Source organism: Triturus cristatus, chromosome 8 (genome assembly GCF_964204655.1).
Source record: "Triturus cristatus chromosome 8, aTriCri1.1, whole genome shotgun sequence".
NCBI classification, from domain to species: Eukaryota; Metazoa; Chordata; class Amphibia; order Caudata; family Salamandridae; genus Triturus; species Triturus cristatus.
The window spans coordinates 394,001,145-394,022,896 of NC_140591.1; the positions used below are offsets into that span (position 1 = coordinate 394,001,145).

General features: G+C 47.6%; 1 protein-coding gene across 1 annotated transcript in view; it reads right to left on the reverse strand.

The window, feature by feature from the left end:
- STOML3 (stomatin like 3) overlaps positions 1–21,752 on the reverse strand; it is a 111,997-nt gene that overhangs the window by 73,753 nt on the left and 16,492 nt on the right. The window contains exon 2 of the mRNA XM_085621761.1: positions 7,857–7,946. Coding sequence (XP_085477887.1) covers positions 7,857–7,908 — 52 coding nt within the window. The 5' untranslated portion in view covers positions 7,909–7,946. The remainder of the gene's footprint in view (positions 1–7,856; positions 7,947–21,752) is intronic.

Here is a 21,752-nt window from a genome sequence, read left to right on the forward strand (position 1 = left end):
GAGCGGGCCGCCGAGAACAGTGGTGAGCGGTGCGGAGCGCACGTGTGGACAGAGGAGGGAGCTGTGGCTGGCCACCTGGTGAGGACCGGAGCGTTCGTGAGGCCTGCTGGGGCTCGAGTGCGGCCACTGGAGGTCTCCTATGCCCTGGAGGTGTGTGGAGGTGCGGCTTGGAGGCCCCCATTGTAACTGGCACATGCTGGAGGGGAAGCGGACTGGCTGAGAGCTCGGTGAAGAGAGGCTGTGTGGTGCTGATCGGCGGTTGCCCCCTCCCAGGGACTGGCCGGTGAAAGTCTGGGGCTTCAGCGTGGGGGTTGCTAGGCCCGGAAGGCAATAACACTCGAGGACCAGGGAATGGTGGGGCCCATCTGAGGTGATCTGCAGTCGCTGCGGGTGAACGGGAGCTCCATGAGTGGGAGTGCGACCTCTGGGGCCTGTGGACAGTGAGCTTTGGAGGCCCTGGCTGCATGGAGGGTGGCCTGTGGAGTACCGTGGACGTGGCTGGTTGGCGTGCCCTGGTGCTGCGGAGGAGGCGCGACGGTGGTCCCCTCTTCGTCACCCTGAACTGGACAAGTGGAGGTGTGGGAGTCGGGGCCTAGCCCCATCAGGATTGGCGGACGCCGGCGGGGAGGTTCAGCCCAACGGGGCGCCGAGGGAACTTGACCTGCTGTAGCGACCTCGCCGGCTGGATAGACTGCTCTGTCTCGACCCTGCTGGGGTGGTCACACTTGGGGGTCCCCTGGGGTAGCGCCCGAGATGGGTCGGTTGTCGAGGCGAAAGGGATTTGCGGTCCTTCAAGACGAGGAGGGGGAGCACCGGTCGGACGCTAAGGGGGTCGCGGCGCGAGCCCCTGGTGCGGAGGTTCCGAGTGGCCCCTCCTTTGCGGATATCATGCAGGCCATCACAGCCTCCCGAGAGGCCCTCGAAACGAAGATCGATAATATAGGAGTGGACCTGGCATTGTTGAAGGACGATCATAAAAAATTGAAGGATCGGGTAAAAGCGACCGAGAAGACCCTGGAGGAGGTGCCGGATAGGATGACTGCCTTGCACAGATCTATGGCGCAGATGGAGAGCAGAGTACGAACACTGGAGCTGCGTGCTGAGGATAGTGAAGGGCGTGCTCGAAGGAACAACCTCCGCATAGTGGGGGTTCCGGAGCGAGAGGAGGGGGCTGATGCAGTCCGATACTTGGATGAATGGCTTCGGTCTGAGGTGGCCCCGGAGGGGCTGTCCCCGTTCTTTGACCTCGAGAGAGCTCACAGGGTTCCGGCGCGGCCTCCCAAACCGGGTGCGCCCCCAAGACCGATGGTGGTGCGACTGCTGCACTATAGAGACAGAGATCATCTCCTGCAGAATGCGCGGGAGAGGCAGCGATTGCAGATTGGCAACTCTAGGGTGATGATATTCCCGGATTTCACGCGAGAGGTTCAGAAGCAGCGCACCTCCTTTGTGGGAATTAAGAGGAAACTGAGGCAACTTCATATTCCTTACGCGATGCTCTTCCCGGCGAGGCTGAGGGTGGCGGATGGCCCCCACATACTCTTCTTCACCGCCCCGCAGGATGTGTGGAGTTGGTTGGAAACTCGCCCGACGAGTCCGGGCCGGAAGTCGCCGGTGGCCGATGGGTAGAGCGGATCTCCTGTCACTGCGAGTCCGACAAGGGCGCCCACATTGCCGGATCCTCGCCTAGAACGGGACAGAGCTGTGCGGGCAGTGGTGGAGATAAGTAGGGGTAGCGGCAGTCCGGCCTCTGCTTCTTCTGATCGAGCGAGGGGAGGTTCGGAGGTATCCCCGGATGGCAGTATGAACGGGGATTCTGAATCTGAGCTCCCGGTGGTGACCCCGCAGACGGTGGACTTGTTTGGCTGAGTGGAGACTGGAGGGCGAGGATGGTCGCTCTGTGCTGCTACCCGGGACTGATGAGTGGGGGGGCCATGACCCATTGCGGGTGGGGGACTTGGCCCTTAGTGACTGTCTTCATTGGGGCTCCCACGGGGCTGTTGATGGTCCTGGTGCATGTAGCTGGGGAGGGCTGGCGGGGGGCTCTGGGTCCCACTTTGGGTCGGCGCACGTCTCACTTTCCAAGCTGACAAGGTTGTTGGTGTTCTTAGTTTGGATGGGGACTAGTTTTAGGGAACCTATCCTGGGGTGTGGGAGTTGGGAGAGTTGGGGGGTTGGGGACGGGGAGGGTGGGACCAAGCATGTCGCAGAGGGGAGTTGGATGCATGGGGCCAGCACTATCATGTCATGGATTTCGCCGTAGGTATTAAATGTTTATCTTGGAACATTAGGGGGATGCACAGCATGTCTCGCCGCCATAAGATCCATGCTTACCTTCGTCGGCGAGGAGTGCAGATAGCACTGCTACAGGAAACGCATTTCAACAAGCAAGAGGGGTTGGCACTGCAGCGGAGGTGGCGGGGGCAGGTGTTCTATACCACGTATTCAGCCTATGCCAGAGGTGTGTTGATCTGGGTGCGGGCGGGGGTGCCGTTTCAAACCACTGGGCAAGTGATTGACCCGGAAGGCAGGTATGTGATAGTGACGGGGCGGCTGGATGGTAAGGACATAGTTTTAGGGAGTGTCTATGCCCCCAACACGGACCAGGCTTCTTCTTTGCGCGTCTCTCTGGGGCTTTGGCCCCCTTTCTGACTGGCTCGGTGCTCCTGGGGGGTGACTTTCATTGCATCACGGATGTCTGCATGGATCGCTCCCATCCCCCCCTTGCTGACTCCCCTGTGCATAGGTTGGCACTAGTCCGGAAGGATTGGCAGAGGCAGTGGGGACTGACTGATACCTGGAGGGCGCATCATCCGTAGGAGAGGGATTATTCTTACTTTTCATCATTACACGACCTCCATGTTCGCTTAGATTCGATCCTTAGCTCCCCTGACGTACATGGGGCGATGGGGCACAGTGAGTACCTAGCTAGGACAACCTCGGATCACAATCCTTTGCTGACAGTTTTACACTGGATGCGAGCTCGGCCAGCTATTCCCACATGGCGGCTTCGGCCAGACACGCTGGAGGATCCGGTGTTTCGTGCTAACATTGGGTTAGCCATAGAGGACTATTTTCGAATTAACGCCAGTACGGCATCATCCCTGGTGGTGGAATGGGACGCCTTTAAAGCTGTAGTTCGGGGGTGCTGTATTGGCGAGGTAGTGGGAGTGCGCAGAGTGCTGTTGCAGGACGTCCAGTCGGCGGAATGACGGGTGCGCGATAGGGAGAGAGAGAGGCCGGAGCGCCCGGACGGACAGGCAAGGCTGCTTGAGGCTCGGGAGGCGTTAGCCGTCCAAACCGAGAAATTGCGTTGTTTTGACTATAAAGCCTACATGGATAGGGCGCATGTGGAACGCAATAAGGTGGGGGCATTGCTGGCCTGGCTGGCCAATCCGGCCCGCAGGGGGACCCCGATAGTGGAACTGAGGGGGCAGGGTACGGAGGTGTTTTGCACCCAAAAAGACATCAATGATCACTTCCTACAGTAATACGCCGAGTTGTATCGGAGTGGGGCGGGCCCTGGTTGCCCGGAGGATGCAGAATTCTTGCCAGGGGCGGGGCTCCCAAAGCTTGTGGCTGCAGATGCTGAGGCGCTAGGTCGGGATGTAGAAGCGGGCGAAGTACGTAGTGCCATAAAGCACATGGCTAGGAACAAAACCCCAGGCACCGATGGGCTCCCCATTGAGTTTTATGCAGCTTATGCAGATTTTCTAATACCCTGCTTGGTGGCGCTGTATAACGGGGCGCGCAGAGAAGGGACCCTCCCTGCTACCACGCGAGAAGCCCTCATAGTTCCCCTTCTTAAACCGGGTAAACCTGCATGGGAACGTTCCTCGTATAGACCTCTGGCGATGCTCAACCTCGACTACAAGATTTTGATTCGTATTCTGGCTGGTCGGTTGATGCCCCATATGTTGAAACTGATCCATGAGGATCAGGCTGGGTTCATTCCAACCCGCAATACTGCAATGAATGTACGCAGACTGATGCGTATCTTGGGGTCCGACTCTTATGACAAGGAGGAGGCCTGCATATTTGCGGTCGACATTGAAAAAGCCTTTGATAGCCTGGAGTGTCCTTATCTTTTTGACATCTTGCGGGCTTTCGGGATGGGGGAACGTTTTGTCCAGTGGACGGCGCTTCTTTATAGTGCTTCCACTGCTAGGGTGCGGACGGGGGGCTTGATATCTGGTGCCTGCGCGGTCGCTCGGGGAATGAGGCAGTGGTGCCCGCTGTCCCCCTTGTTATTTGCACTGGCAATGGAGCCCATGGCCGTTCACGCTAGGTCAGGTCGGTATTTTCCAGGGTTATTAGTCGAGGGACGAGTGCAGCACATAGCATTATATGCGGATGACCTACTTCTTTTCTTGCCGGATGCTGGGGAGGCCTTGCAGGGGGCGCGGGCTTTGCTGGAGACTCTAGGGAGGGTGGCGGGACTCCGGGTGAATTGGACCAAGTCTTGTCTGTTTCCCACGGGACCGGACGGGATGATTCGCCAGGGGGATGTCCCGTGGGAATCCCGGTGTTTGCCTTACTTGGGGACCAGGATTTATCACGCTCCCGCTGATTTGTTAGAGGGCAACGTGGGGCGAGCAGTACGAGGGGCGAAAACCTGCTTTGAGTTCTGGGGGACTCTCCCATTGTCGGTGGCCGGCAGGGTCACCTTGGGGAAAATGGTCATTTTGCCCAGATTTCTTTATTACTTTGGGACTCTCCCAGTCTGGATCCCGGGAAAGCTCTTTGCACAGTTGAACACTTTGATCACAGGGTTCATCTGGGGTGCGGGGATGCGGAGGGTAGCGCTGCTTACTCTACAGCGACCCAGGAGTGAGGGAGGCCTTGCGTTGCCGGACCTGGAGTCCTATTACCACGCTGCGCAGCTCCAGTGGTTCACAAAGTGGGTGGCGGGTGACATCAGGCGCCCAGAAGAACAAAAGGGGTCGGATCCGAGCTGGTCCCAATTATCTTGTGTGTTGCTCCGGGTGCCGGTGAGAGAAGCCTCACTGCCTCCGGACTTGAGGGTGGTTCGGCAGTGTTGGGCGCGGTTGGCTAGGAGGGCGCATGTTGTCATTCCCTACGCGCCCGAGATCCCTCTACGAATGTGTGAGGCGTTACCCCACGGGGGAGACTGGAGCCGGTTGTTGGCCTGGGAGGAGGCGGGAGTTATGACACTGGGCGACCTATATGAGGATGGTAATCTGCTCCCCTTTGACGACTTTAGGGAGCGGCATGATCTCCCGCGGGGGGACTTCCTCTTATATGCAGCCTTGACTGCGGCCGTCAGGAAGCACTGGCGGAAGGGGATGGTAGAGCCGGACACCTCTCTTGCCTGTCAGTATGTAGTGATGGCGGTGGGTACCTTTAAGGCGGTGACTTGTCTCTACAGGCGGATTACTGGAGATATGCGGCAACCACTGACTCCGCTGCGCGTCAAGTGGGAGGCGGACCTGGGGGCGCCTATTGAGGACAAAAACTGGGAAGAAATCACGGAGCGCCCTTGGAAGTGTACACGAAATGCACGTTTCCAGCTCATTCAGTTTTATGTTTTCCATAGGGCATATCTTACACCTAGCAAAATAGCTGAGTACTTTGGGGGGCCGGATGCTTGCCCCCGATGTGGCCATGTTGGGGCGACTTTTCTGCACATGTTCTGGGACTGTTCGCAGGTGACTGGATTTTGGCAAGAAGTGGAGACGTTACTCCTGGCGGTGACAGAGAGGGATTTGGAGGTGGGCCCGGGGGTATGTTTGCTACATGGGTTTCCGCATACTGCAAAGACTAAGGTCACCAGTAGGTTTATTGACTTGGGGCTGGTCCTGGCCAAGCGGGAGATTACTTCCCATTTGAAGGCGAGGCAGGGACCTAATTTCTTGTGGTGGTATAGGGAAATGGAGAAATGGGCGGGAAGTGAGGGGACTTACAGATTGTGTCTGGCTAGACGTAGTAAAAATGAAAGATCGCATGAATGGGCCCGGGCATGGTTGGCGCCCCTGGAATTGTTCAAGCGCTCGGCTGTGGGAGATGGGGGAGATCCGGTGGAGGATGATGGGGCCCCGGTTCCGTGAGCACCCTGTAACAGGCTTCCCCATATGCTCTTGAGGCACTCTCTGCTGGGATAGCTGGGAGGCGGTTCCGACGAGTGGTAGGTGAGGCTTTGATGCACATGTAATTATGATAGATACTGGCGACATGCTTGGGTGGGTGGATGGGGGGGGGTTACGTTGGGGGGGTTGCTGGGGGATGGGGCGGGGGGCATATTGGTTTTATCGCACATTCATTGTGGATTACTCTTGTGGATGACCTACCTCGTAGCATAGACGCTGTTGGGGTGAATGTTGTACAGTTGTGATCAGTTTGGTGGACTGGTCACTGCACCACGTTCTGATTTGGCTGGAGGGCGGAGTACGGGGGAAGGGGATTGACTGCATTTTGTTTTGTGACCTAATAAAGTCTGTTTAAAAAAATAAAATGGGGGTAGAATTTGCTGAGCTTCACAGTGGTGTTGGGTGCATCTTTTCTTTAGGGCTCTGGAGCTTCTCTTGAGAAGTATAGAGTATAAAAGCTCAGCTCAAACTTTAAAAGATGAAAAATGTAGAAGTGACCTGGAATAGTGTTTACCCCTCCCTTCTTCCAGGGTCAAAAAAAGTTGGCCTCCGGCCATTTACTAAACTAGTAAACCATTTGTCTAGCTTAGATTACCAAATTTCAAATGGAGGGGAGGCACACGAACAGGTAGATTAGTGAGCTAATGTGAAAGGTGGGGCGATTCAACCAGGACTTGCAGCTATGCTCAAAGTACTGGTTGCAAGCTGCAGCAAGGAGGCTTTGAGGAGTAACGGCGACAAAAGAGATGGCAATCCAACAGATGTCCATGGAGCATGGGAGATATTAGGCGGATAAGTGAGATGATGCGATATGGACCATGGGCATCAAACAGAGGAATCTTGTAACAAGAAAGATCTATAAGCCTCTTGCTTGAGCAGGAGGCTAAAAGAGTAATCTCTATTACACTGGAGTTTTGAAGGGGAAAGAAGATCAATGTAGGAGTGAAACATTGCTAAGTTTGAGAAATAAAAGCCTTTAGAGAATGTCACTATTATTTAAGATGCTGCTCAACTGGGCAATAAAACGTCTGTGGCTAAGGAATGACTTCACTTTGATCTTGAGAATCTCTGATCACGAGCTGTGGTATTTAACTCCACATTTCAAAGTTCTGGTAAATTTGAAGCTGAATCATAAATATTTTTCATTAATGCATATAACCAACTTGAGGAATGACTCCTTATCAGGTGAATACAGTAAGCAGTAAAGTCAGTCTAGTAGTCCTGGGAGTCAGGAGGACGTATATGGCTTTAGGCCAGTGGAAATATCTATGGAGGCCTAAAATGCAGAGTGATCTCACCGGAGGAGGGCATGGGGCTACTATGGTGATATATTATAGGTTGGACGAAGACAAGCAAATAACCTGATGGGTTTGAATTTATATATGTCTTAGATACAATGATGACTTCAGAGACGAGCTGCCCTCCAAAGTACATGAGTCATGGTCTAATAGCTATCTAGCTGACTGAGTTCTACTCTTAGTTTTACCATTTTAACAGAAGTCTGCTGCTGGGGAAATGGCTTCTTCACTCTTTGCACTATTTCCCTTGTGTGTCAAAATTAGGAATACTTAGCCAAGGTTAGCAACAGTATGTCATGTTTCTTATTAACCATTCGATTAGTTCAAATCATTACAGTGAAATGTGCTATGCTGTACTGTAGCAACAGTAGTATGAACCACTATATAAACAACTGGACCCTACCTTTACGTTTTCTAAGATTATTAATATAATGCTGTTATTTGCACTTACCAACTAGGTGTTCTTCACTCTGTTTGCCTTGTTTAGCACGCCCAGATTCCATCGGATCAGCTTAAGGCACGATAGGAGAAGAAAATCCACCTGAAAAGCAAATACAGAGCAAAAGCGTGATGACCAACGCCAACCATCACTAGGCTTTCAAGAGGAAGTTATTGTTCTGGGAAATGGAGACAGGCCACAACAAACATTTAACAGAACACACTAGACAAAATATCTCTACATAGAGATTCAACAGAGCACAGAGGTGCAGTATAGTTATCTACTAGAGTGCACCCAACATAACTTGCCAACACAAAATGTCACAAACATCGCACACAGTACAGTTGGCTCAAAATCTTACATAACGTAATGCAGCACAAACATACAATTTTGTTGATTTCTTCTCAGTCCCCAACAGCAATAAAAGAGGCCTCAGAGAAACACAACATAGCAGGGAGTTTGCGTATATATGGGTCCTGGTACAGGCTCTATATGGCAGAATAAGGTATGATGTTCTGTATTCTAGTGTAGATGGTAGTGTAGGGTGCATGGTGTTGAAAGTACAGGAGGTGTTGTAGAGAATAGGTGGAGCTATACCTGGTTGTATAGTGATTCCGCATGCAGGTGTAGGGAACAGATGTAGACATGGAAATGTGTGGTACATGAGGGGTGTATAATTGACTGGAGAAGATAGTGTAAGTTGTAGTGCAGTTTTAATAAATGTGCTATTGCATTATATTTAAAATTATTGTGTAGGATGTACACATATTAACTTTAAGATGACAGTGTGGGCTGTGTAGTGTGCAGGTGGTGACATCGGTGGTAAAGATGGCACAGAGAGGGGACGTTTTGGTAGAATTATTGAGTACAGTGAGGAGCTCTACGGTATATGTTGCGGTATAGGTGATGATGCACCGAGTAGTGGGTTTATGATGTAGGTTGTGTAATGTGTAGGTTCTGGTGTAGGCTGAATAGCTTAGGTGGCGGTGCAGCGGGTAGTGTATGATATAGTGAGTTCTGATTGCAAAAAGTGTAGGTGAAGTATTGCTCAGGTGATTCTGTATGATGTAGGCAGCTGTGTAGGGTGTAGATGGTGGTGTGGGGTGATGTATGGTTTGGGGTGCATGATGTAGTTGTAGGGAGGGTTGGTTGTGCATTTAGTGTAGAGTGTAGGTTGTGGTGTAGTGCATAAAAGTTGATTATTTGCGTGTGAGGTATTCATTTGGGGTGTAGTTAGTGTGTAGGTATTAAACTCTAGTGTGTAGAAGGTTGTGTAGGTATAGGTGGGTGAAGAGGTATTAGTGATGGTGTCGGTATGGATTATATTGCAAACATACAGTGTTATGTTATGTCCATGTGTATAGCAAGATATCAACAGTGAGGATATCCTGGTGCTGAGCAGGTGTGTGTGCCTAGCCCTGCCTATGGTAGGTTGGTTAATTGAAAGCCAGGTCTTCAACTTATTGCAGAATTCAAGAAGAGAGGAGGAGGCTCTTATGTGGAGTGGGAGGGCATTCCACGCTTCAGGAGAATGTAAGAACACCTGTCCTGCTGATCTGGTTCTGTGTATGTGAGTAGGAGCCCTGCAGAGCAGAGGTGGCTGGGTGGGTGGTTGAAGGAGATGTGACTGTACAGGTAGCGGGGCTTAAGTTGTGTAGTGCCTTGACTGTGTGAGGAGCCTGAAAAGAGCATGCTTGTGTATGGGGAGACAGTGGAGCTCCCTGAGGTGTGGTGTGACGTGAGGCTGAGGATGAGTCTGGCTGCCGAGTTCTGAATGGTTTGTAGTCTTCTAGTGAGTTGCTTGGTGATCCCGGCAGAGAGGGTGTTCCTGTAGTCCAACTTGCTGGTGACTAGTGCAAGAGTAACAGCTTTTTCTAGAGTTGCTCAGGAGCGATTTGAAGATCTCCCTCACCAACTCCAGGGTGTGGAAGCATGATGCAGTGACAGCATTGAGTAGTTTGGTCGCATCCAGTTTTCTGTTGATGATTATTCTGAGGTTCCTGGCATGAGTGCTGGGTGCGGGTCTTGTCAGAGTTGAGTTTGAAACAGTTGACTTTCATCCAGTTAGCGACATCGGTCGCGCAGGTCGTGAACTTTTTTCTTTTGTTGGGGGTCTTATCTGAGAAGAAGAGTGTGAGTTGAGTGTCTCCTGCATGGGAGAGGATGTTGTTTTTTGTGTGTTATGATAGCGTTGGCCAGAGGGATCATGTGTCAGTTGAAGTGGGAGGGCAGAGCGATGGACCTTGAGGCACTCCACAGATGAGCTTGGACTTTTGAGGAGGAAGGTGCCAGGCTGACAGCTTGTGTTCTATCTTTTAAGAAGGAGCAAATGCTGCGGAGTGTGGGTCCTTAGATGCCAATCTTGTGCAGGTGACTGATGAGGGTCTGTTGTGAGACCATTTCAAATGCTGCAGAGAGGTCCAGGAGAATTAGGGCCACCGTGTTTCATCTGACAAGGATCATGCGGATATCATGTGTGGCAGATGTGAGTGCTTTTTCTGACTGTGGTTGAGCGTGAATTCAGATTGTGTGCGTTCATGGAGGTGGTGGTTTCTGTGGTGGTCGGTGAGGCGTCAGTTAATTATTTTCTCCAAGACCTTTGCTGAGTATGGCAGGAGGGAGATTGACTGTAGTTGGAAAGTGTAGCTGGGTCAGCAGATGGTGTCTTGAGCAGGGGCATGACGATGCCATGTTTCCAGGTATCCATGAATCTGGCTCAGTCTATGGAGGTATTGAGGATGGGTGTTAGTGCTTTGCTGATCGGTAAAAGCCCTTTGGGGAAGGCATGGTGGGAGCAAGGGTCCGATTGGTGGACTTCATGGTAGCATTGATTTTGATGGTGGTGACGGTAGGCCACGGGCCAGGGTTTATTCTTCAGACATAATGGAAAGTTGATCTGCATTAGTGACAGAGTCCAGTTGAGGATCGAAGAGGTTGTATACAGAAGGTTATTATGTTACAGAAGAATTCTAAGAGCCTACTGCAAAGGTCTTGTGAGGAAGTGTTGCTGTTGGAGGTGGCAGGAGGTGCGCCATAATCTTTGATGGCGGCAAATATTTCCTTGCTACTGTTAGTGCTGGCTTTGATGCAATCTGCAAGGACTGTGTGCTTGGTTTCCCGTATCTGCTTGTGGTAGCAACAGTGAGGATGACTGCTGGGGGCATGAAGTGCGAAAGTAGTGTGCACTATTGACAACTGGGTAGGTAGCAGGAAAGTGATTTTGCGTGTAAGTGGTTGTGTAAATAGGGTGTAGATGTAGTACAGGGTGTAGGGGCGCTGGTCTTGTAGGTGTTATTTGATGTTTAAAGCAGCTTAGGTGATGATGTGTTGCGTAGTGTGTGCACAGTTTGGAGTGTAGGTTGTGACAGTATGTAAAGAGTAGCCGACTGTGTTTTGTGTAGGTTAGAGTGAATTGTGAAGAGGCACTCTTTAAAGGGGGTAGGTGGCACAGCTGGTTTTGTAAAAAGTAGGGGGTTATTTGAGAAGTGTAGAGTGCATGTGGGTAAATAGTGTTAGGGTGCAGTTGTGGGCAGCAGTGTATTGTGCTGTATTGTGTAGATCATAGTCTAGTGGTGCAGGGTGCAAATGGCAGTGTAGCATGTAGGCTGTGGTGTAGATTGCAGGCTTGGTGTAGAGTAATATTCAAGGTGTAAAGCGTAGGTGTTGGCTGGTGTAGGATATTGGAGTAGGAGGGTAAATACAATAGTGTGTTGATGGTGGGGCATGGTGAAAGTGGTATAAGGTAGAGCAGGGGGTGTGGATACTAAATATGGGTGCAAGTCAGAAGTGTCCAGACTATATCCAAGAATACCGGATCACGAACAGAGTATCTTGAATTTTTATTAGGGTAAACTTACATATAAGAGATCTAAATTAAGTAATTTCCTTAGTCAGTGGTTGCCTTGAAAATCTCACATGGGTCTCGATTTCCTGTGCTTATGGGTTGTATGACGTGACAACGCATTGCGTTGCAACGCATGCCTTCACCACGCATGCGTTACAACGCGAATGCCATCACCACGCATATCCTGTACCACGAAAATGCCTTTAACACGCAGGGCCCGATTCACAGAACTAACTTAAGACAAAATCCTAAACTTACTACCATTTTGGTATTCACAGAAGGCACTTACTCATTTTGGTATTCACAGAAGGCACTTACTCATTTCGGTATTCACAGAAGTTAGGAGTCCTAACTTTAGGACTCCTAAATGCCTTCTGTGAATACCGAAAGTCTTAAAATTTTGATTTTTCTCAGTTTAGTAGTAGTATAGTTAGGACTCCTAACTTTAGGACTCCTAAATGCCTTCTGTGAATACCGAAAGTCTTAAAATTAGGATTTTTCTCAATTTAGTAGTCCTAAATTTAGGACTCCTAACTTTAGGACTCCTAAATGCCTTCTGTGAATACCGAAAGCCTTAAAATTAGGATTTTTCTCAGTTTAGTAGTTTTAAAGTTAGGAGTCCTAACCTTAGGACTCCTAAACTGAGAAAAATCCTAATTTTAAGGCTTTCGGTATTCACAGAAGGCATTTAAGAGTCCTAAAGTTAGGAGTCCTAAAGTTAGGAGTCCTAAATTTAGGACTACTAAATTGAGAAAAATCCTATTTTTAAGACTTTCGGTATTCACAGAAGGCATTTAGGAGTCCTAAACGTAGGAGTCCTAAATTTAGGACTACTAAATTGAGAAAAATCCTATTTTTAAGACTTTCGGTATTCACAGAAGGCATTTAGGAGTCCTAAAGTTAGGAGTCCTAACTATACTACTACTAAACTGAGAAAAATCCTAATTTTAAGACTTTCGGTATTCACAGAAGGCATTTAGGAGTCCTAAAGTTAGGACTCCTAACTTCTGTGAATACCGAAATGAGTAAGTGCCTTCTGTGAATACCAAAATGAGTAAGTGCCTTCTGTGAATACCAAAATGGTAGTAAGTTTAGGATTTTGTCTTAAGTTAGTTCTGTGAATCGGGCCCGCATACTTTTACAACGTTTTTTGTTGTTAAACTATGCATGTTAATGGCATTTTCATGTTAAAGGATATCTCCAATCCCTACAAATGAACCCTAAAAATGTACACTTAAAATTTATGACTGCGCGACATCACCTCCTCATTCCCCCTTACCTCGCCACTCCAAGCACTTCCAATTTGCATTTGATGTCGTTAAGAGGAAGCGGAAGTGTCTTTCCGTTTCCTCTAACAACTCCAATTGCCTCCGCTTCTTTTTTCTTCTTTAACTGTAAACTCCTGAAACAGGTGCGTTTATTTTTCTTTTTTGGGGGGGGGGGGGGGGAGACCCCCAAAGCTCCCTTTTTTAAACCCATGCTTTTTTGGGGTGGGGAGACCCCCAATCACCCCTTTTTTAAAATTATTTCTTTACCTTTATCACACATGCCTTTACTACATATCTCATAGTAAAGGTATGCGTGGTAAAGACTATTTGTGGTAACCACGCATGCGTTGTAATGCATGCGTGGTTATGCGTGGAAACGGCCGCGTTGTAGTGGCCGTTTCCCGTGCTTTTGATGGATGCCCTGGTGTAAGTGGTGGTGCAAGTGTAATGTGGAGAAGGAGGCCTGGAGTAGTGACGGTGGAAAGGTAATACGCACTAGGGTAACTGGGTAAATGGTAGAAGGGGAGGCTGCCTACTCCTGGCTCCACCAGGGATTCTAACGATTGGAGGAGCAGGCAGTTTAGGGTTTAGGTGGAGTTGTAGGTGGTGGTGTATAGTGTTGATGGTGTTTTTGTATATATTTTTTTACAAAGGATGTAGTGTTGGGATTAGAATGCAATACAGAGGCAGCTGTACTAGCTTTTGATAAAAGCGTAAGGTATTGGTGGTTTACAGGTTGCATACAGTTGCAAATGATGTAGACGGTGACATAGGGTCACTGAGTAGGTAGTGGTGCAAATGGATTAAGGCGTATGGTGTGACATGAAATGTCATGTCGGTGGTGGTGTATTAAGTAGATGGTGCTGTAATGCATATGTTTTCGTATCTAGAAGGTAGAGTAGGGTGTTGATGTGGTCTAAAGGAGTAAGCTGGTGTTGTGGGGTGTGTGTGGAGACGCATAGTGTAGGATGCAAATGATTGTATAGCTGCTTCCATAGGAGTACATAATATATGTGGTGGAAGTTTATAGCGCAGAACGCACATTGCATAGATGCAGGATGCAGCTGTGTGCATGGGCTTTGGATAGAGTGCGCCTGTTCAACACAAAGGCTGATGCAAACTGCTGCAGTGTGTGTCTTCCTTTGAAGGCCTAATATCCCACTCTGGAGGAAGCTATGTGTGACTGCACCCCCTGCCCCTCCTTAAGTGGCTGTCCCTAGAATCCTTTTCGTTTCCTTCAAAAGAACTCCCTGGAGGAGGAAAGGCTCTCTGCATACTTGCTAACGCTACCAGTTTAGGCGCTATGTACAGCACCTCGAGTACTCCTTGTGCCTCTGATTTCAGCCTTTGGCCCTACAGCTTTTCGGGAGGCTTCGGCTGCCCCTGCAACTCCTGCAGTGAACCTAATAAATGCAATGCTCGGGGAAGGCACCCACGGATTAAATGCAAAAGCTTCCCTGGAAAGTAAACTAGAAGGGTCTTCAGATCTGAGAGGGAAGCAGGGCAGTAATGGAAGGAGCAGTGGAGGGTGAGACCCTTTAGAGGGAAAGCTCACTCTTTTATCCATGTTTGTTTATAATACATCCCATAGAATACTCTGATCGAAAGACACCATGGCTGTGTCTGTAAAGTGCTATGGATGTAATCTGAGGCGGGCACTGCCTTTGTCAGAACCTGTGTCGGAGTAACAGGCTATGCTGATTGCTAACCCCATGAACGGGAGCACAGTAAGACATGGAGCTATTACCTGTCCGTTCCCATCTCAAAGGCCTTTTGTCGCAACGGTTTACACCTAGACGCAGGTCCGCGACCTCACTGCCTCGCGTCAGTCTGCAATACGAGGTTCCATGCCTTTCTCTTTCCCTTCTTTATACTTTAATCTTTTTGAAATTTTTGCGAGTTTAAACTATGTCTTTAGGTTACAGTAATTGAGAACCCAGACAGTTTCCTTGTGCCAAAAAGAATCAGATGTTCCTGCCGTGGTCTGCAAAACTAAAAGTGTTTATGTACTGTACTATTAAAATGGTATGATTTTTAATTTAAAATGTGTATTTCTAACATTAGGCCGCCATGATTAGATGGTGTAATGGTTTTTTTCTTTTCCTTTTTGTGGCACAGGCTTAAAAAATAAAAATAAAGAGAAATGCAACTATTGCACCTGCTTGACAAGGCCATATACCTGTTGTCTTTGCCGAAGCTGGTTTTAACTGGTGTGTGGCCAGAACAACTGTCACTGCCCTTAGCGTCACGTGTCTGGCCATGCTGGTTCCTTCCAGATTGTATGGATGTAATTTACACTGATGCAATCACTGTGAGCAGGTTTTCTGGTGATGTCATCATTAATCTAACTCAAGCCCATATGAACATTTGTTGTTACTTGCTTAAAGACATCAGACATTTTGCTGTATCTACTTAAACCTTTGAGAGCTGACTCTTTTTTTTTTTTTAGAGTTTTATATAGCGAGGCATCGGGTATCAGAGCGCTTTACACGAGCACCAGTTTTGTTACAGATGAACACATTCATTTTTGTTAGGCACGGGGAGATTAAGTGATTTGCTCAGAATCACAGGATGTTGAGCCTCATTGCCGAGACTCGAACCCGGTTCCCCAGGTCCGAGGTCAGCCGCTCTAGCCCTCTAGCCGTAAGGATACATCCTCTCCCCTGGATATGAAAACAGTTGAATATTACTTGCAAATCACTACAATCAAATTAATTGAGCCATGTCTGGGAGGGATTGAGAAAGCAAATCACTGGCTCCTTTTAACATACTTTAGGTTCAATTTAATTCACTTCAAAGTGGCTTTTCCATTACAATGCACTTGGCAGCGGGAATTACCCGAAGGTCATTGTGATATCACCACCAAAGTAAGCACATGTCACTTTGTCCACCTTATGCAGGCCCAAGAAGTACCTTTCGGTCTCCTGTGTTGCGCCAGGTAGAGATCAGACCATACCGGCCTGCAAGGGAAGTTTTGCAGAAACGAACCACGATAGACACGTGCTATGCAGTGCTACATTGTATTAGGCATGCGATCCGGATTAGAAACCGTTACGAGCCTGTACATTGTAACTAACGCCTTGCTTTAAGCCAAAAATAAACTTTTCTGAATTTGAGAGGGATCATTTATTGCAATATTTTATTTGTTTTATTGATCATAACTGTTTTTATATTGAATTGTATTCATGTTATGTGTTCCATGCTTTAAATGGCATTATGCCGAATTAAAGATGCACTGATTGTGTTTGTATCATAATAGTGGGTCAAGAGGTCAAGTTCAGCCAACCCCTAGTACAGCAGATTATTGCATGGTTTATAATAAATGCTGAACATGCCCCAGGCATCTGATAAAACTTGTGTGGAATGAGTGTCTATCAATTGAGAACAGAACCAGTCTTCCAAAATATCTTGAAGCTTAAGCATGTGAGAAGACATGCAACAGAAAAGTAAACCGAGTACCCTAGTTAAAGTTCTACACAGTTACTGGGGCGACGCTCTGTTCACTGCATCAGGGGACACGGATAAATAAAACAGAATAATGACTTGAACGGGTCCAGACAAGTCCCTTGCGAGACAAATAACAGGTATTATCCATTCTCGAGGTCCGACAGAGAGCCTTATTGGCGAACAATATCAACGTCTGGTGCCAGTATTATAGACTAGAGGTGGGCAAGCTAGCGAATTAATAGAGAGCGCCAGAGCCGATCCAAAGAACTGGCTTGATTCTAAGACAGGGCTTAATTTGAAATAGGATGAATGCCGGTGCCCTGAAGCTCTGCTCAGAAGTCTGCGGTCTGCGCTATTAAATGTCAGCGGGCCGAATGCCAATCCATCTCATGCCTCTAAATCCACTTCCTCATTATCTCACTATTGCGGGTTCCTGCTTTCTCCCTTTGTGACCCGTCTTTCTATCCTCCTAAGTTCTCCTTTGTGTGTTTTTACCTCCCTTGTTCTCGGAGAAAGTCTGATGAGGAAAAATAAGTGCCATTCACAAAAAATAAGTGCCGGTGGCCCCCACTGGCCCATATTAAGCACCATACTGAGAGCCACAGCACAACCCAGGCAATCAACACATTTGGCATGCAAGTAGACCACGAAAATCATGTAAAATGTGATAAACATTTCAAAATTTAAAAGTAGATTTCTTTAACATGTTGAAGTTTTTCAACTTAGTACATTAAATTGTATCAAGGCGCAGAGTGGCAATTATTCGAAACAATAATTTTTAAACATATACTTGGAAACATTCATGCGCCCGATCCACTCTGATGCCAATAGTGAACCAACAGGGATATCGGAAGCAATGTGCCCCTTATATGTGGCTTGGAATGTTATTATTGATGGAGAAAAATACAATTATTAGTCAACGTACAAAAGAGGTGTTTGTAAAGCGTATTTCAAGTTTTATTTCACAAACACAAAAAAACATGTAATGCAAAGCCAATGTCTCCCCTTTAAAAAAAAAAAAATTAAAAAAAAAAAAAAACAGTGCGACGGTTCTTCATTAAGATTTTTCGAGTTTGTGCGGGTGGGTGACTGGATGGATTGATCAGTCACACATGGCCCCATAGGTTTATTCATTCGTCCATGTATCTCAATTCATGTACTTACCTTGTCCATGATTGCACTCATTCATACAAACAAAATGTTATATAGTATTGGCAATGAGAAACATGGACAAAGCAGAGATTGCTCACATTTTTCGGACGGGCAGAGAGCTTTTCTTAAGAACGTATGTGATCAGAGTTCCTCTATAGTGGTTCAGTCAAGTACATAGTTAAAGTGAACACTGAAAAAGATCACCGTTTTGGATTTTATGAAGTAATATGGAATTTCCAAGGTTCATTCAAACATCACAAGTACTGCATAGCAGAGGAGGGCAAGGCCCATAACAACAATTAACAAGCACAGGTTAGTTGCAGGAGCTGCAATGCAAAGTTCCCTCACACACAAACAGAAGAGGTACAACGCCAGTAGCAATAGCGCACGCTTCCATGCATCCATGAAACATGTATATTAGCGGTGCAAACTAACTTCGCATTCATAGGTTGGTTACAGTAGTAGGACGTGTGTGTGTGTGTGTGGTTGTGTGCACTTGACCACATGCACAAGAGAGATTGTGTGTATGTGGTTTTGTACAAATGTATTTGTAAGGTGTATGGGTGAGAGCGCATATAAAATGGGTAAGTGGTGTCTCATTTTGATAAGATAAAACCGTGCTCATTGTCTTATTATTTATGCCACACCAATTGAAAGGAGAACAAGGTTTTAAATGGACCAACTAAAAGACTTCAAAACTTGAGGTACAATAATACTCACAAAAGTTAGAGAAATGCTTGCATGTTGAAACAGTTGAGAACCCCTCTGTGGTAATACACAAAAAATGCAATAAACATCTATGAGAAAGCCAAAATAGATCCCGGTTGCCACACTCTGCATTGGGACAAAGGGGGGACTCAGCACAGACCACAATCACGCTCCTTATGTGTGAAAAAGGCTGCTTTATTAAAGACAGGTGCACCTCACAATGTCTGCCTTACAAAAATACACCTCACTATACATTTATTCACTTACCTTGCCTCCCCTCCCCCCACCTCTAAGATTGCCACCCTTATCCTTTCCTTGCAACTATTTAAAACCCCTACTCGGTCATTAACTGTTGAACTTTAACCCCTGCAACCTTTTACCGACTCTCTAAACATCAACCCATCTAAGTGTCTCCTATCTTAACTTCTCCATATTGCTTGCTCCCGGAGTTACTTGTTCACAACCTGTAACCATGTAAAAACTAGCTGCCAACCGCCACTCAGAAAAGTTTTCTGACCCCACCCCTTCCCCCAGGAAGATTTCGGGTACCTCCTTATGTCCAGTGCCCTGTCCAGCTCCTCTTTTATCTGAATCAGATATAGTTCCTGCCTGAAGCGAGACAAGTGTACTCCATCTCCCCTGAAGAAATACATTGCTGCATTCTTTAGCTCGGGGTGCTCCACTCTACCGAAACCACCCTCCCTACAAAATACTCATATCCCTGTTGATTTTCCTCCTTGCTTTGTCAATTGCGGTGAGTCGCTCCGGTTTACTAATTTAACTTTACTCTCCCCAGGCCAGCTGCCGTGTCACCTTACTCAAATGGTGACACACAGCTTGAAATGGCCGACTAAATACCCCTGATCCCACTAGCCCAAAAATAGCTCAATTAGGCCCGAGCTGCACTATTGGCCCAAAAAACCCTGGGGATGCAAGCCTCCCTAGTGGTCGGCTGCCCAAGCCCCATTGTAGAAGGTGAGACAAACCATATAATCTTAACCTGTGCAGAAAAAACAGTATATCCCCCTGAGCAAACTTTGCATCTGTCTCTTAAACACTCCTGCTTCACCCACTCATGGCATTAGTATCATACAACAGGGTCAGAGACAGCTTATCATAGGAGCTTCTCCAGATGTTGTAACAAAAATTCAGCAGTCACATTATGGCCAGTCTGTGGCTAAAATGGGCTGAACCACTACCCCTTGTATGTTATGGGCTGACTGAAAATGTGGATGGCAGTTGAACCGACCAATGACCAAAAACCCCTTTAGGTATGGATAATATATATGAATAGATTTTTTTTAAACCATGGTGAGACAGCTAAAGCGGTCTAAAAGGACAAACCTGATAATGCTTTTATGCTAAATTAGAGAAATGCCTGATTAGTGTGACTGGTATGGAGTCGTTCATGTGCATCTTATGTTCTCTTAGCACGAACATGTAGACTCCAGAAACTGGATGGGTCACCATGAATTGTCGATGCAGAGAGGCTTGTGTGAGACTAGACTGAGTATCTTCACAGCCCTCTTTTCTGGATTGCTATTCCGAATGCTGGGTCATGGTATAATCCCTGAACTGCAATGTTTAAGAACAGACCAATGACTCCTATCTTCTTCAGCTGAACTTCTGTGTCCCCCATGAACCCGTGTGTCCTGTGACACTCTTGTGCATTGAGGATATTATTATTTTGTGGGTGGTATTGAAAATATGAAATAATATATTTCAATCAGGTGACGAGAAAAGCATACTTGTGAACCGCTGGTCTATTACCATTCCTTTTCTTTTTACCGAATTAGAATGGACAACCAAGTTACAGCCAGACCTTTTTAATTCGAAGAATTCATACCTTTATGAAAACAAAAAACAAAAATCAAGGATTGCAAAGGGAAATATTTTTACGTGTCAATCAAAAAATAGGAATAAATAAAATGATTATCCATTTGGAGAGTACCAGTTTTCAATCTCTTATAATTGGCACTGTGAGGTCGCTTCGAAACATGATTTAGACCAGAGGGCTGAGCAGTTGTATTGTAACAAACAACAGGATGAGGGACACACAGGTACAGGTAGGTGCCATCAACAGATCTTTTAAGTCACTGCCTCTGGATCATTGGAGAAGATGCCAATAGGATACACTGAGCTAACAAAAACAAGCTACATTTGATATCATATAGTACAGTGATACTCAAAGTACGGTTCCGGGGCCACTTGCGGCACTCTTGACCCTTTACATGCAGCCCCCTGGTGAACAGCAGCATCAGATGCCGAGCACTAATATTCAGAAAAAAAAATGTTAAATCAATGGACAAGCATTTATTAACTTGCAAATAAATGATTGCCTGTTTATTTACCATGTTTTAGGCCTCCTTACACAATTTCAGACCCACCCAGACCCCCTACCGCCACCCTGATGGCATCAGTGCGGCCCTCGGTCACACCACAGACCGTACTTTGTGGACCCTGGGCAAAAGTTTGTGAGTACCGATGATATAATACCTACTTGTTTGCCATCCTCTCTAGCACTCCGAAGTGGCATGCACTGATGTTACACACACACACCCAGGCGCGTAGCTAGGGGGGGGCGGTGGGGGCGGACCGCCCCAGGCGGCACTGTTTTGCGGGCGGCAGCGGCCGCGCGGCACTGGCCCGTTGTGGCGGCCTTTATAATTTATTTGGAGACACTGACAGTCAGTGTACCCAAATAAATTATAAAGGCCGCCGCAACGGGCCTGTGCCGCGCGGCCGCCGTTTCACATACAAGCACTGCTCATGTGCTTGCAAAAAAGGAAAAGCAACAAATTGTCGCATGCAGAACACGCACCACGTTGCCAGATTAGGCTATTTGGGCGCGCGGTGAAACGAGCTCCGCCTCCAGCGCGTGCACCACGACGTCGAGCAGCCCACAACGCTGGTGCAGCCAGGGAGAGCGCGTGCAGGGGTTGGGATGGATTCCTGCACCCCACCACCATTCCCCGATGACGTGGATGAATCGGCTATGGTGCCTGACACCCCTGGATGGGACCCGTTTACCAATATGTACTTTTACTTTAAAGGTAGGAGAGCACAGTGTGCGTCTGCGTCTGAATGGGCAGTTTTTTAAACTGGAGTGTAGTGCAAGCCCGGTTCTAGGGGGTGGGCCTGGGCAATGGCAATGAATCTGCAACCGATGTACAACAATAAAAAAAAAATGTTCAGATAACTGGTGATTTATGATCTTGCTAGAGAGCAATCATTTGTCTGTTAGTTTTTAAATGCAGATAAACTGTATTTTATGTGGGTAGCTCGGTGGGTTACTGCCTTTGTCACAGAGATCCTTGTGTTACTTGCCGTTCAGAAGTTACAATCCTAAAATAGGACAGTGAACTCAGAACTGTCATCAAAGAGCTGCATACAAACTTCACCTTTTTTTGTGTTGTGATATAGTTAGAACTTCTCCAGTCTTTCATTATTCTGATGTCGCTAAAAAGAGTTTGTTTGGGAAGTCATACA